At 44.1% G+C, this 14612-nt stretch overlaps 1 protein-coding gene across 6 annotated transcripts in view; it reads left to right on the forward strand.

Annotated features, from left to right (window-relative positions):
- LOC141054065 (uncharacterized) overlaps positions 1–5106 on the forward strand; it is a 41895-nt gene extending 36789 nt beyond the window's left edge. For all 6 annotated transcript variants that reach the window (XM_073551241.1, XM_073551245.1, XM_073551242.1 and 3 more), the window contains exon 4: positions 453–5106. In XM_073551241.1, the coding sequence (XP_073407342.1) occupies positions 453–1924 (1472 nt within the window). In that variant the 3' untranslated portion in view covers positions 1925–5106. The remainder of the gene's footprint in view (positions 1–452) is intronic.
- The last annotated feature ends 9506 nt before the right edge of the window (positions 5107–14612 follow it).

Consider the following 14612-nt stretch of genomic DNA (forward strand, 5'->3'; position numbering starts at 1 on the left):
GTGGTGTTTAATGATGTTTGTAAATGACCATTTGGAGATGCCGCCCTTTTATCCTGTCCTTGAAGGGTGGATCCTCTCTCTCTGTGGGGCTTTCATGGGTTCTGAAAAGTCCCATTACTAGTAAGTAATTACGTCTTTTTTTTATTTTCCCATTTTTTTTCTCCACTTAAAATTTTGTTTCCCATTTTAGTTTATTATATGCCAAAACAAATGTAATTAAGAGCTAAAGCAAGCACTCGTACCACTAGGTAAATGGAAACATGTCTCATTGAGGAAGCTAAATGAAAAAAACAAAATGGCTATGTTTTGCAGATGGATAGAAAGTGGCTAGAACGTCCGCATTTTTGGCCTTAATTGTATGGTCCCATCAGGACAATTCTAAAAAAACAAAACTGTGAGACTGTTGACTGCTGCTGCAAAATTTAATTTATTTCTTATTTTGTTTGTCATAGGTATACAAAACTGCCACAAGAAGTCTTCAGTTGGTCATCGTATGAAGACCAGAGCTGCTCTGTCACAGGAGGCTCATTCTGAGATAGCCAAAGAGCCTAAAAATCAAGAACAATTACCCACCAAAAGGCCCCGACCAGAAGAACAAGAAAAAGCCCAGCCCTGCAAAATTAGCCAGAATGAGAGCCAAAAAGATTCCCTCTCTACTTCTGGTAACAGAAAGCACTATGAAAAGCTGTGTTGCCCACATTGTGATAAAACTTACAAATACAACTCTGCTCTGGAAGCCCACATCAGGACCCACAGTGGAGTCAAGCCCCATAAGTGTGAACTTTGTAGCCAGACCTTCTCTTATAAATCAGAGTTGATTGTGCATAGATGGAAACACTCTCGAACCTCGGCGAGAGATCCGCAGGGTGCGGAAAATATGATTCCGCTAGGGACGACCAACGATGCTCAAGCTAGAGGCTCCACTTCAAAATCGAGTAGGAACACTAAAACCAGCTCAAGGAGGCGAGGTAAAAACAAAAGAGCGAGCTCAAAAAGCAAAAGAAAAGATGTGAAAGCGAGTACTGCGGCATCCTCAAAACGAAGCTCGATAGTTAGTGATAAATCTAAAGTGGTTGTGACTCCAAAGACAGGTCTCAATGGAACAAGTAAGCAAGCCGGTGAAGCGGCTCCGAACACAGGCTTGGCGGATAGCAAGACTTCAGAATCAGCGGCAACTCCAGTGACTAACTCCAGTGCCACAGACAAGCAAGCTGGTGAAGCGGGTCCGAAAGCAAAACTTATAGATGGCGAGACTTCCAAAACGACCACAACTCCAGTGACCAGCACCAATAAAACGAGTCAGGATGCTTTGCACGAGAAACCTCTCAAATGCGATTACTGCGAGAAAAGGTTTAACAGCCGTACGATCCTAGAAGCCCATCATCGAATCCACACTGGAAAACTTGCCTATTCCTGTCCGTATTGCGAAGAGAGTTTCTCAAAGTCGTCACTGCTTGCCGCTCATAGCAGCAAACACAAGGAATACAAGCCTTACCAGTGTGATCAATGCGAGAAAAACTTTAAGGACGAGTCTCTTTTCAACGCTCACAAGAGGACACACACCGGAGAAAAGCCTCACCAGTGCAGCAAGTGTGACAACTGGTACCCAAACCGTAATGCCCTATTGGTACACGAGCAGAGCCACCTAAAACCCAAGCCCTACAAGTGCCGGCATTGTGAGAAGAGCTTCAACGACAAGGCCCTGCTCATCACTCACGAGGGGGTGCACACTGACAGTAAGCCCTACAAGTGCACCCAATGCAACCAGAGCTTCTACCTCAAATCCCTTTTGATTTCCCACGAGGAGACGCATGCCCCTGCAAAACCTTTTCCATGCAACAAGTGCGATAGGAGTTATAATAAAAAGGAGACTCTCCTGGCTCATATTCGAATCCACAAGCCACAGAAAGGTAAAAGCCAGTGAATTGGCGACTGAGCTACTGCTAAAGACTTGGGCACTGCCTACTTCTGCCCTGTCCTCAATCATGGCTCTTGGCGGGAGGTTGTACAAGCCCGTAATGGCACATGAGACCGATAGAGGCTGAATCCGTTCAGTCATGTCTAAGGCACTCTGTGTTTTCTAGATGGACGTTGCAAGTTGGAGATTAGAAGATCTCCGCATCATGGGTTTATCAGGCAACCAAATCTGATCATCAGCACTGTAATAAAACATTTTAATAGCAGGGAGTTTCTTTTTTGGGACCTCACTCAATTAGCCCAAGAGAATGACTACATCTTCCAAGAAGGACTTGTCCTGTCCCGGTTATCACTAGGACAGCCAAGATCTTTAAATTGCTTCATTTCTCCTGGGGTGCGGGAGGATTTAACATTTGCGTCTAGGTCCACCTACCACCGACCTCCAACCTAGGGCTCGCCATCTTTTGAAAATCTACAGACAGCTATGCGGTCCTACTGGGAGTTGTAGTTTTGCATCAGCTGGAAAGCCACAGATTGGAGACCACTTATCGGTCAGATTACAGCTGGTCACGGGTCTTAACAGATGAAATATTCTCTATTCTCCAAAGTGTAGCAACCCTTTAAGGTGAAGATTTTCTGTAGGTATTATAGTGTTAAAAGTCAGCAGCGCGTGACTTTAAATATGGATATTTCTTTATGCATTTGCGGAAACTCGTCTTACCTGTGTTCTCCTTCCCTAGGATCAGTGAGGTACCCTCTAATACAACATTTAGCTTGCATTACAGGGTCTAATTTAGCTCATCTGTTACTACTTTTTAGGTTGGATAAACTCTTTAAAACACCCTTCTGGCATGGTTTTTTTTTTTTTTTTTTTTTAATTTTACCATCCTTGTGGTATCACTAATGTCTTTCACTTGCCCCCCTAATAAAATACCAGCTGCCATCTTCTCCTCTTCCTGGCACCGCTCCGGTCTCGTCTTGCCCTCTTGTGACCGCGGCTCCTGACTGCCCAAAAGTCACAAGCTCTCAATGTAAGTCTACGAGATCCCCGTTCTCTCTCATAGATTTACATTGAGAAGTTTCTTCCGGTCAACCCAGCAAACAATGGCGCTATCCAGCTGGTCACAGCTAGGACATGACTGGAGTGGCGCACAGAATACGGTGGTGGCTGGTAATACCTCTCTCTTGGAGCATACATTAGTGATACAACTTCGGTGGTGACCCTTTTAAATATTGGATGGAAAGCCAGAAAGCGTTAATTGTGCCTTATTTTTTTTAGTAGTTTGCATATAATGAAATGTAAAATAAAATGTAAAAAATAGCAAAAAGAAACAAAAAAAAACAAAACACCAAGACACTCCTCTTCACATGCATCTCTGGGCAAACGTTTAAAATGAGTAAAATGGATGATTGTGGGTCACGTAACGCGGCCGGTTCACTCTGGTCTGTTAAATTCTGGTGCGTTAGCTGATGTGTACAGTCATGGCCAAAAGTTTTGAGAATGACACAAATATTATATTTTCACATGATCTGCTGGCCTCTGGTTTTTGTGTTTGTCAGATGTTTTTATCACATACAGAAATATAATTGCAATCATGTTATGAGTAACAAAAGGTTATATTGACAGTTAGAATGAGTTAATGCAGCAAGTCAATATTTGCAGTGTTGACCCTTCTTCTTCAGGACCTCAGCAATTCTCCCTGGCATGCTCTCAATCAACTTCTGGATCAAATCCTGACTGATAGCAGTCCATTCTTGCAAAATCAATGCTTTTATTTTGTCTGAATTTGAAGGTTTTTGTTTGTCCACCCGTCTCTTGATGATTGACCACAAGTTCTCAATGGGATTAAGATCTGGGGAGTTTCCAGGCCATGGTCCCAAAATCTCTATGTTTTGTTCCCTGAGCCATTTGGTTATCACCTTTGCTTTATGGCAAGGTGCTCCATCATGTTGAAAAAGGCATTGTTGATCGCCAAACTGCTCTTGGACGGTTGGGAGAAGTTGCTCTTGGAGGACATTCTGGTACCATTCTTTATTCATGGCTGTGTTTTTAGGCAAGACTGAGAGAGAGCCCATTCCCTTGGCTGAGAAGCAACCCCACACATGAATGGTTTCAGGATGCTTGACAGTTGGCATGAGACAAGACTGGTGGTAGCGCTCACCTGGTCTTCTCCGAATAAGTCGTTTTCCAGATGTCCTAAACAATCGAAAAGGGGATTCATCAGAGAAAATGACTTTACCCCAGTCCTCAGCAGTCCACTCCCTGTACCTCTAGCAGAATATCAGTCTGTCCATGATGTTTTTTCTGGAGAGAAGTGGCTTCTTTGCTGCCCTCCTTGAGACCAGGCCTTGCTCCAAGAGTCTCCGCCTCACAGTGCGTGCAGATGCACTCACACCTGCCTGCTGCCATTCCTGAGCAAGCTCTGCACTGCTGGTAGCCCGATCCCGCAGCTGAAACACTTTTAAGAGACGGTCCTGACGCTTGCTGGTCTTTCTTGGGCACCCTGGAGCCTTTTTGGCAACAAGGGAACCTCTCTCCTTGAAGTTCTTGATGATACGATAGATTGTTGACTGAGGTGCAAACTTTCTAGCTGCGATACTCTTCCCTGTTAGGCCATTTTTGTGCAGTGCAATGATGACTGCACGTGTTCCTTTAGAGATAACCATGGTTAACAGAAGAGAAACAATGATGCCAAGCACTAGCCTCCTTTTAAAGTGTCCAGTGGTGTCATTCTTACTTAATCATGACAGATTGATCTCCAGCCCTGTCCTCATCAACACCCACACCTGTGTTAATGGAGCAATCACTGAAACGATGTTAGCTGGTCCTTTTAAGGCAGGGCTGCAATGATGTTGAAATGTGTTTTGGGGGATAAAGTTCATTTTCTAGACAAATATTGACTTTGCAAGTAATTGCTGTTAAGCTGATCACTCTTTATAACATTCTGGAGTATATGCAAATTGCCATTAGAAAAAATGAAGCAGTAGACTTTGTAAAAATTAATATTTGTGTCATTCTCTAAACTTTTGGTCATGACTGTAGACGCCCATCACCACAAGCAACGGTAACTAATGCTGCACGGTGTTTTGGATTGTACTGGAGTAGTTGACAAATCCGCATCATCTCGGACATCTCTTCCCGTGCTGCAGTTATTGGCCGAAGCAGCACTTCACGTTTTTTCCCTGCATCTGACACATAGTAATGGCGGTATAATCAGGACCGCGCTCTCTCGGTATTACTAGTGTGATATGCAGAGCTCATGAAGGAGGAACGCAGAATATGAAGTCTCTGAGACGCAGCCTTACCCAGTAGCTGCAGAGCAGAAGAGGGCAGAGTTGTGGCAACTTCTGATACAGAACACGTTACGTGCCGCAGGAGTTATTTACTGTGGTCTTAAGGGCGTGTGCACACGCTGTGGATCTGCGGCGGTTTTGGTCCTGTGGATCCGCAGCAGTTTCTGCTGTGGTGTACAGTACCATTAAAATCAATGGAAATTAAAAACCGCAGTGCAGACGGTGCGGATTTGCTGCAGTTTCAAAACCGCAGCATGTCAATTCTTTGTGCGGATTCCACTGCGGTTTAGCACCTGCTCCATGGCAGATGTCAAACCGCGGGCTAGACTGCGGATAAACCGCGGGCTAGACTGCGGATAAACCGCGGGCTAGACTGCGGATAAACCGCGGGCTAGACTGCGGATAAACCGCGGGCTAGACTGCGGATAAACCGCGGGCTAGACTGCGGATAAACCGCGGGCTAGACTGCGGATAAACCGCAGGTCTTTTGACAAATCCGCACGGAAAAATGCGCAGGACAATCTGCAGCGTGTGCACACACCCTAAAGGGATTGACCGATATTGGCAACCCCTTCTCAATCTGTCGGTTTCCCCAGTAAAATAGTAACACTCTTACCCTCCTCTGGTGCCGGCGTCATTCAAGCAATGTCGGTACTGGTTCTCTTCACTCTCCTATGGCCGTAATTCACATCCGGGGGAAGTAAGAGTGCAGCCGCAGCGCTCACATCCTCCAGAGATCTGATTGGGCCACAGGAGAGTGACGCCAGCGCTGGTTGTCCGCAGGGATCACATGACCTAACAATGGTGCGCGAGTCCTGGGAGAGCCAATGCCGACACTGCTGAAGCGCCACCGAAGGGGAGTACAAGTTATATCGTTGTACAGGGGGTAAACAGGGATTGAGAAGGGGTTGTCGGAGTAGTAGACATTTTTTTTTTTTTCTACTTGTTTTTATTAAATTTTAGCAACAATGCAGCAAGATGTTCCAATGAAATCTTATAATAGCAAAGGTGTATTATGTCATCACTAAGCATTATGGCTGTAAATAAGAACAACCTATTAAAATATGTAAAATATAAATGCTTTGTATATGTGATTAAAATGTAAAATAAGAGAAGAGGAATAAAAGGAAGAACAAGAAAAGAAGATGGAGGAAGAGGGGAAAGGAGAGGGAGAAAAAAAAGATATATACATCTCTGGCAAAAATAAGAGCCCACCACATCAGACCCCTGTCATGGCCGCCCGATCTCCAGCCCTGAACCCCACTGAAAACCTCTGGAATGTAATGAAGAGGAAGATGGAGAGTCACAAGCCATCAGACAAAGAAGAACTGCTGACGTGTCCCAGGAGCGGCATAAGGTCACCCAAAAGCCGTGTGAGAGACTGGAGGAAAGCAGCCAAGACGCAGGAAAGCTGGGGTTAACAATCATGGGGATCCCACAGAATATTGATCTCTGAACTCTTCCTGAGGTAAAACATTAGTATTGTTGTTTATAAATGATTACGACTTGTTTTCTTTGCATTGAGGTCTGAAGCACTGTGTTTTTTTTGTTTGTTTAATTTTGACCATTTTTCTTTGTCAGAAAAAAAATACAAAATTTATTACTTGGAAATTCGGAGACTTGTTGTCAGAAGTTTATAGAATAAAAGAGCAATTTACATTTTACTCAAAATATAAAGAGAAAAATCAGAGAAACTGAACATTGTGCAGCGGTCTCTTAATTTTGTGCCAGAGCTGTTATTTATCAGTCACACACTAACGACAGAAGAAGACGGGCAGCCACCAGCCGTCGTTTATACTGACCGATCGGACACTCGTTTCTGGTAACGTCCGGCCTCTCGAGGCTTCAGGGACGCGGTTTATAGAACAACACTAAAAAAAAAAGCCGCACCTACTATGTGCAACAACTTTAATTGGAAAACATTTAGAAAGGGGGCTTTACTATGATAAAGCAGGGATCGGTCACAGGGGTACTGGCTCTAGTGTTGGCCTAGTGGTTGCCCGACCTTGCCGCGGAGGGTGGACCTGCTTAACGTTCTTACCCTCGCTGACCCTAATAATAAACCCTGCAAAAGGAAGGCACCTCTGTGAAATAAAACAAGTATTTGTGATTTTATAAAACTAATCGTGTAAATACAAATAAGATATTTGTGTCAAAAGACGCTAAATAGAGGTCAACCCTGTGTGATAAGTCCTTAATAAGGGCCAGGTCTCCTATAGCGCATCACTAAAATAGTGAACATAAGGGACATTGTTCAGTAGAGACAAACAGAAATAATGTCTTACAAAGCATCACAGCTATGGACAGAAAGGGACACTGGACCCTAATTTTGGCCTAATGTTATCTCTGCCTTGCCGCGGAGGTTGGCGCCTGCTCAACGTCTGCTCACACTCAGTGACCCTGATTAACCTAACACTAAAGGGACCATATAAAAAAAACAAAAAAATATACATGTGACTGCTCATATGTATATCATGTTGAGTTCCAAAAAAAAACAAAACCTCAGCCGCCCTGAATTGGTGTCCCCTGAAGTACTTATCCCTGGGAACACTCTGACCGTCACAGGATTGGAGGTGTTCACCAACCTTTGCTGATGGACCAGGGGGGTGTAGATTGGAGGACCAGGAGAGGGTTGAGGAAAGTGGGGGTGTCCGAGAACCTCCCCACAAATGTTTTATTAGGGACCAATCTGGGATGGACGCTCAATCCGTTACTAACAAAAAACTGACCAGTATATCCAAACGAGTGTGTACAGGTGTCAACTGAGACAATAATTCTACTGACCAGTATATCCAAACGAGTGTGTACAGGTGCCAACTAAGAAAAATTCTACTGAGCAGTATATCCAAACGAGTGTGTACAGGTGCCAACTAAGAAAAATTCTACTGACCAGTATATCCAAACGAGTGTGTACAGGTGCCACCTAAGAAAAATTCTGAGCAGTATATCCAAACGAGTGTGTACAGGTGCCAACTAAGACAATAATTCTACTGGCCAGTATATCCAAACGAGTGTGTACAGGTGCCAACTAAGAATAATTCTACTGACCAGTATATCCAAACTAGTGTGTACAGGTGTCAACTGAGACAATAATTCTACTGACCAGTATATCCAAACGAGTGTGTACAGGTGCCACCTAAGAAAAATTCTGAGCAGTATATCCAAACGAGTGTGTACAGGTGCCAACTAAGACAATAATTCTACTGGCCAGTATATCCAAACGAGTGTGTACATGTGCCAACTAAGAATAATTCTACTGACCAGTATATCCAAACTAGTGTGTACAGGTGTCAACTGAGACAATAATTCTACTGACCAGTATATCCAAACGAGTGTGTACAGGTGCCACCTAAGAAAAATTCTGAGCAGTATATCCAAACGAGTGTGTACATGTGCCAACTAAGAATAATTCTACTGACCAGTATATCCAAACGAGTGTGTACAGGTGTCAACTGAGACAATAATTCTACTGACCAGTATATCCAAACGAGTGTGTACAGGTGCCACCTAAGAAAAATTCTGAGCAGTATATCCAAACGAGTGTGTACAGGTGCCAACTAAGACAATAATTCTACTGGCCAGTATATCCAAACGAGTGTGTACAGGTGCCAACTAAGAATAATTCTACTGACCAGTATATCCAAACTAGTGTGTACAGGTGTCAACTGAGACAATAATTCTACTGACTAGTATATCCAAACGAGTGTGTACAGGTGCCAACTAAGAAAAATTCTACTGAGCAGTATATCCAAACGAGTGTGTACAGGTGCCAACTAAGTATAATTCTACTGACCAGTATATCCAAACGAGTGTGTAAAGGTGCCAACTAAGAATAATTCTACTGACCAGTATATCCAAACGAGTGTGTACAGGTGCCAACTAAGAATAATTCTACTGACCAGTATATCCAAACGAGTGTGTACAGGTGCCAACTAAGAATAATTCTACTGACCAGTATATCCAAACGAGTGTGTACAGGTGCCAACTAAGAATAATTCTACTGACCAGTATATCCAAACGAGTGTGTACAGGTGCCAACTAAGAATAATTCTACTGACCAGTATATCCAAACGAGTGTGTACAGGTGCCAACTAAGTATAATTCTACTGACCAGTATATCCAAACGAGTGTGTACAGGTGCCAACTAAGAATAATTCTACTGACCAGTATATCCAAACCAGTGTGTACAGGTGCCAACTAAGACAATAATTCTAAGGCCTGGGTCACACTAGAGAGGAATACGGACGAGTGAAAGGCGTTAAAAGCACGCATTACACACGGACCAATGATTCTCTATGGGGTCCCTTGCACCAGCCGTATATTTCTCGGGCGTATTCTACGCTCCGTGCCAATCGCAGCATGCTGGGATTGTCCGCGTACTACGCCCGTAGTACGCCAATGCAAGTCTATGGGTGCGCTAAAAGTACGCATTACACACGGACCACACATGTGACTTGCGAGAAATACGCACCCGTTGTCTTTTAGCAAAGCCGGCAATTCAGTGCGCGATACAGTAAACTCACTGACAGGTGTAATAAAGAAATGAAAGAATAGATATAGACACATAGAATACATATATATATATATATATATATATATATATATATACATATATAGTACATGTCATTGTGACAAATATATATATATATATATTTCACAGAGTTCTTCATAGCAGAATAGCCGCTAATTAAATTGCCGGCTTCTATCAAATCATTCCCCAACCCGACATGAAATGACACATGGTTTACATTCAGTAAAGCATTTCATTTCATGTTTTTCCTTGACTAATAATTAGATGCGGGATTGTGTGCAAAATTTGGGAGTTGTAGTTGTTATTTTAAGGGGTTAAATCGCTGTTAAAAAATGCGTGGGCTTCCCATTGCCCTGTATTGGTGACAAGTGGGTTAATCTAACAAAGGGATAATGTCACCATTCGATTGTAAGATGACATTAACCCTTTGTTAGATTAACCCATTCGCCACCGCTACAGGGCAATGGGAAGCCCACGCATTTTTTAACAGCGATTTAACCCCTTAAAATATCAACTACAACTCCCAAATTTTGCACACAAACCCGCATCTAATTATTAGTCAGGGACATTTAAAAAAAACATGAATTGAAATGCGTTACTGAATGTAAACCATGTGTCATTTCATGTCGGGTTGGGGAATGATTTGATAGAAGCCGGCAATTTAATTAGCGGCTCCTTCTGCTATGAAGAACTCTGTGAAATATTAATGTGTATATATGTTTGTCTCAATGACTTGTGTGTGTATATATATATATATATATATATATATGCATTCTATGTGTCTATATCTATTCTTTGGTTTCTGTTGTAAACCCTGTCATAGGGCTCCATTATATGTCCATTTTGCAAGCCTGCGAGAAAATCTCGCCATACGGATGCCATACGGATTACATACGGATGCTGACATGCGCAAAATACGCGACCACACCTTGATTACGGATGACATACGGAGCACTGTTTAGGGGTCATTCATCTGTATTACGCATGTAAACTACAGACCGTATTTTGCGTCGGTTAGTGTGACCCCGGCCTAAGAGAAAACATAGCTGCATTCTGAAATGCTAAGAATATAATACATTTAGAAAATTGGAACGGCATTACTGCCATAGAAAATAGGCAATGTGGCTGAATACGTTCCTGACCCCCTCCCAGATTTGGAACTTCACGATTCAAATGTTGATAATGTGGATGTTGGTATTGTACATGATGATGATGATGTGTTTCATTATACAGGAGGACTCGGCCATGTCACGCTGCGGGGTGATGCTGCCGAAGAGCCCCTCAAAGGAGTGATAATCTGTGCCAAGGGCGATGGGAAAGGCACGAGGATCATGAGGAAGGTGTTCACATGCAGCTGGGCAGTGTCACAACAGACTGGGACATGGACGATGGTAGCTGCCCCATGATTAGCACTGATCCTGAGGTATTACAGAAGTATGAGAAAGTGTTTCTCACAGCCTGTTTGGATGGTGGAAAAGCGCTGCCCCCAGCCAGTCAGGATGATAGGAAAGTGTTACCCACAGCCAGTCAGGATGATAGGAAACTGTTACCGACAGCCAGCCAGAATCATAGGAAAGTGTTTCTCACAGCCAGTCAGGATGATAGGAAAGTGTTACCCACAGCCAGTCAGGATGATAGGAAAGTGTTACCCACAGCCAGTCAGGATGATAGGAAAGTGTTACCCACAGCCAGTCAGGATGAAAGGAAAGTGTTTCTCGCAGCCAGTCAGAATGATAGCAAAGTGTTACCGACAGCCAGTCAGGATGATAGGAAAGTGTTACCCACAACCAGTCAGAATGATAGCAAAGTGTTACCAACAGCCAGTCAGGATGATAGGAAAGTGTTACCGACAGCCAGTCAGGATGATGGGAAAGTGTTACCCACAACCAGTCAGAATGATAGCAAAGTGTTACCGACAGCCAGTCAGGATGATAGGAAAGTGTTACACACAGCCAGTCAGAATGATAGGAAAGTGTTACCGACAGCCAGTCAGGATGATAGGAAAGTGTTACCTACAGCCTGTCAGGATGATAGGAAAGTGTTACCTGCAGCCAGTCAGGATGATGGGAAAGTGTTACCCACAACTAGTCAGAATGATAGCAAAGTGTTACCGACAGCCAGTCAGGATGATAGGAAAGTGTTACACACAGCCAGTCAGAATGATAGGAAAGTGTTACCGACATCAGTCAGGATGATAGGAAAGTGTTACCTACAGCCTGTCAGGATGATAGGAAAGTGTTACCGACAGCCAGTCAGGATGATGGGAAAGTGTTACCCACAACCAGTCAGAATGATAGCAAAGTGTTACCGACAGCCAGTCAGGATGATAGGAAAGTGTTACACACAGCCAGTCAGAATGATAGGAAAGTGTTACACACAGCCAGTCAGAATGATAGGAAAGTGTTACCTACAGCCTGTCAGGATGATAGGAAAGTGTTACCCGCAGCCAGTCAGGATCATAGGAAAGTGTTACCTGCAGTCTGTCAGGATGATAGGAAAGTGTTACCTACAGTCTGTCAGGATGATAGGAAAGTGTTACCCACAGCCAGTCAGAATGATAGGAAAGTGTTACCTACAGTCTGTCAGAATGATAGGAAAGTGTTGCCTACAGTCTGTCAGGATGATAGGAAAGTGTTACCCACAGCCAGTCAGAATGATAGGAAAGTGTTATCAACAACCAGTCAAAATGATAGTAAAGTGTTACCTACAGCCTGTCAGGATGATAGGAAAGTGTTACCCACAGCCAGTCAGGATGATAGGAAAGTGTTACCCATAGCCTGTCAGGATGATAGGAAAGTGTTACCCACAGCCTGTCAGGATGATAGGAAAGTGTTACCCACAGCCTGTCAGGATGATAGGAAAGTGTTACCCACAGCCAGTCAGGATGATAGGAAAGTGTTACCCATAGCCTGTCAGGATGATAGGAAAGTGTTACCCACAGCCTGTCAGGATGATAGGAAAGTGTTACCCACAGCCTGTCAGGATGATAGGAAAGTGTTACCCACAGCCTGTCAGGATGATAGGAAAGTGTTACCCACAGCCTGTCAGGATGATAGGAAAGTGTTACAGCTTGTCAGGATGATAGGAAAGTGTTACAGCCTGTCAGGATGATAGGAAAGTGTTACAGCCTGTTAGGATGATAGGAAAGTGTTACAGCCAGTCAGGATGATAGGATAGTGTTACCCACAGCCTGTCAGGATCATAGGAAAGTGTTTCTCACAGCCAGTCAGGATGATAGGAAAGTGTTACCGACAGTCTGTCAGGATGATAGGAAAGTGTTACCGACAGCCTGTCAGGATGATAGGAAAGTGTTACCCACAGTCTGTCAGGATGATAGGAAAGTGTTACAGCCTGTCAGGATGATAGGAAAGTGTTACCCACAGCCAGTCAGGATGATAGGAAAGTGTTACATCCTGCCAAGGTGATGGGAAGTGTTACCCACAGCCAGTCAAAGTAATGGGAAAATTGTACTTATTGCCTGTCAGTATGGCGGAAAAGTGGTTCCTCCTGGGAGTCCGGATGATAGTAAAATTGTTATCCCTAGGATGGTGGGAAAGTGTTCTCACCCTGGGTGAAGGCCGGTGCAAGACATTTTGGTACCCTAGAAAGATTAAGCCGATCATGCCCCGCCCCATAAGAGCCCTCAGTCCTCAAGTAAAGGAACGGGTCAGAAACTAAGGTAACAGGACTCCTAACTAGAGATGAGCGTATATTTCAATGTTCTGTTCGGATTGCGTTTGCCGAGTTTGCGATATTCGCCGAACATTGGCGAATGCCATTATAGTCAATGGGAGGCAAAAACAAACGCATGCGCAACACCTTATAACGGCCCCAAATGCTGCCAAAACACATCACAGGATTGGCCGACACCAGGAAAGTGGCCTCAATTCACCCACAGTACAGACTTGAGCATGGCACGGCAGCCATCAGCCAGGCATGAGGTATCATCGGGGTCTGGGACGGCATTTACAGCTTTCCAATGAACGTCACAGTATGACGAGGTGGGTGAGGGATCGGTGTAGGCCTCCTGTGCTGGGAGCCCTGATACCACATGCAACACCTCTACCTGCTTTCATGCTGAGCCACACTCATGGGCCACAAATATCAGTTTTGTACTATTATCAGAAAAATTTAAGGATAGTAATATGGGTAGTCGAGTCCAAGGAAGTGGAGGCCTGACGGTCTCGGAGGCCTACTGCTACAGGCAACACGCAGGAAGGAGACCCAACCAGCAGTGTTCATATTTCCAAAATTATTGGCAGACACCAACAAAGTGGCATCAATTTCACCACAGTATAGATAGTATAATAGGGACCCACAGGTCTTCCACTACACCCAATCCAGCAGATGGATACCCCAACCAGGAGTGTTCACATTTTAGAAAATGAGGGCCTGACACCACCAGAGTGGAATAACTGTCACGAGAATAGAAATAGTATAATTGGGACCGAGACGTCTCCACTACAGTTAACCCAGCAGATGTAGACCAACCAGGAGTGTTCACATTAACACAAATTAGTGTTAACATCATCATCAGCCACAGAAGCCACACTAAAGATATCACAGAGTGCAGTTACGTGACATTAATGCATCACATTAAAAATGCAACATCGCCTAGTCTGTACAGTCTGCGATTGGGGTGCAGAAGTCCTTGGAGATCCATGACTTGGTCATCTTGATGAAAGCTAGGCGGTCTACCACTTTCAGGGGACAGCCGGCTGCGCTTATCCGTCAGGATACCACCAGCAGCACTGAAGACACGTTCTGAGAGAACCCTGACTGCCAGGCACTATAAAACCTCCAAGGCATGTGAGGTGAGTCAGGCCACTCCTCCATTTTGGAAGACCAAAATGTGAAAGGGTCCAAACCC

The sequence above is a fragment of the Dendrobates tinctorius genome, unplaced genomic scaffold (assembly GCF_039654945.1).
Source record: "Dendrobates tinctorius isolate UK_male_01 unplaced genomic scaffold, ASM3965494v1 ptg000173l, whole genome shotgun sequence".
Lineage (NCBI taxonomy): Eukaryota > Metazoa > Chordata > Amphibia > Anura > Dendrobatidae > Dendrobates > Dendrobates tinctorius.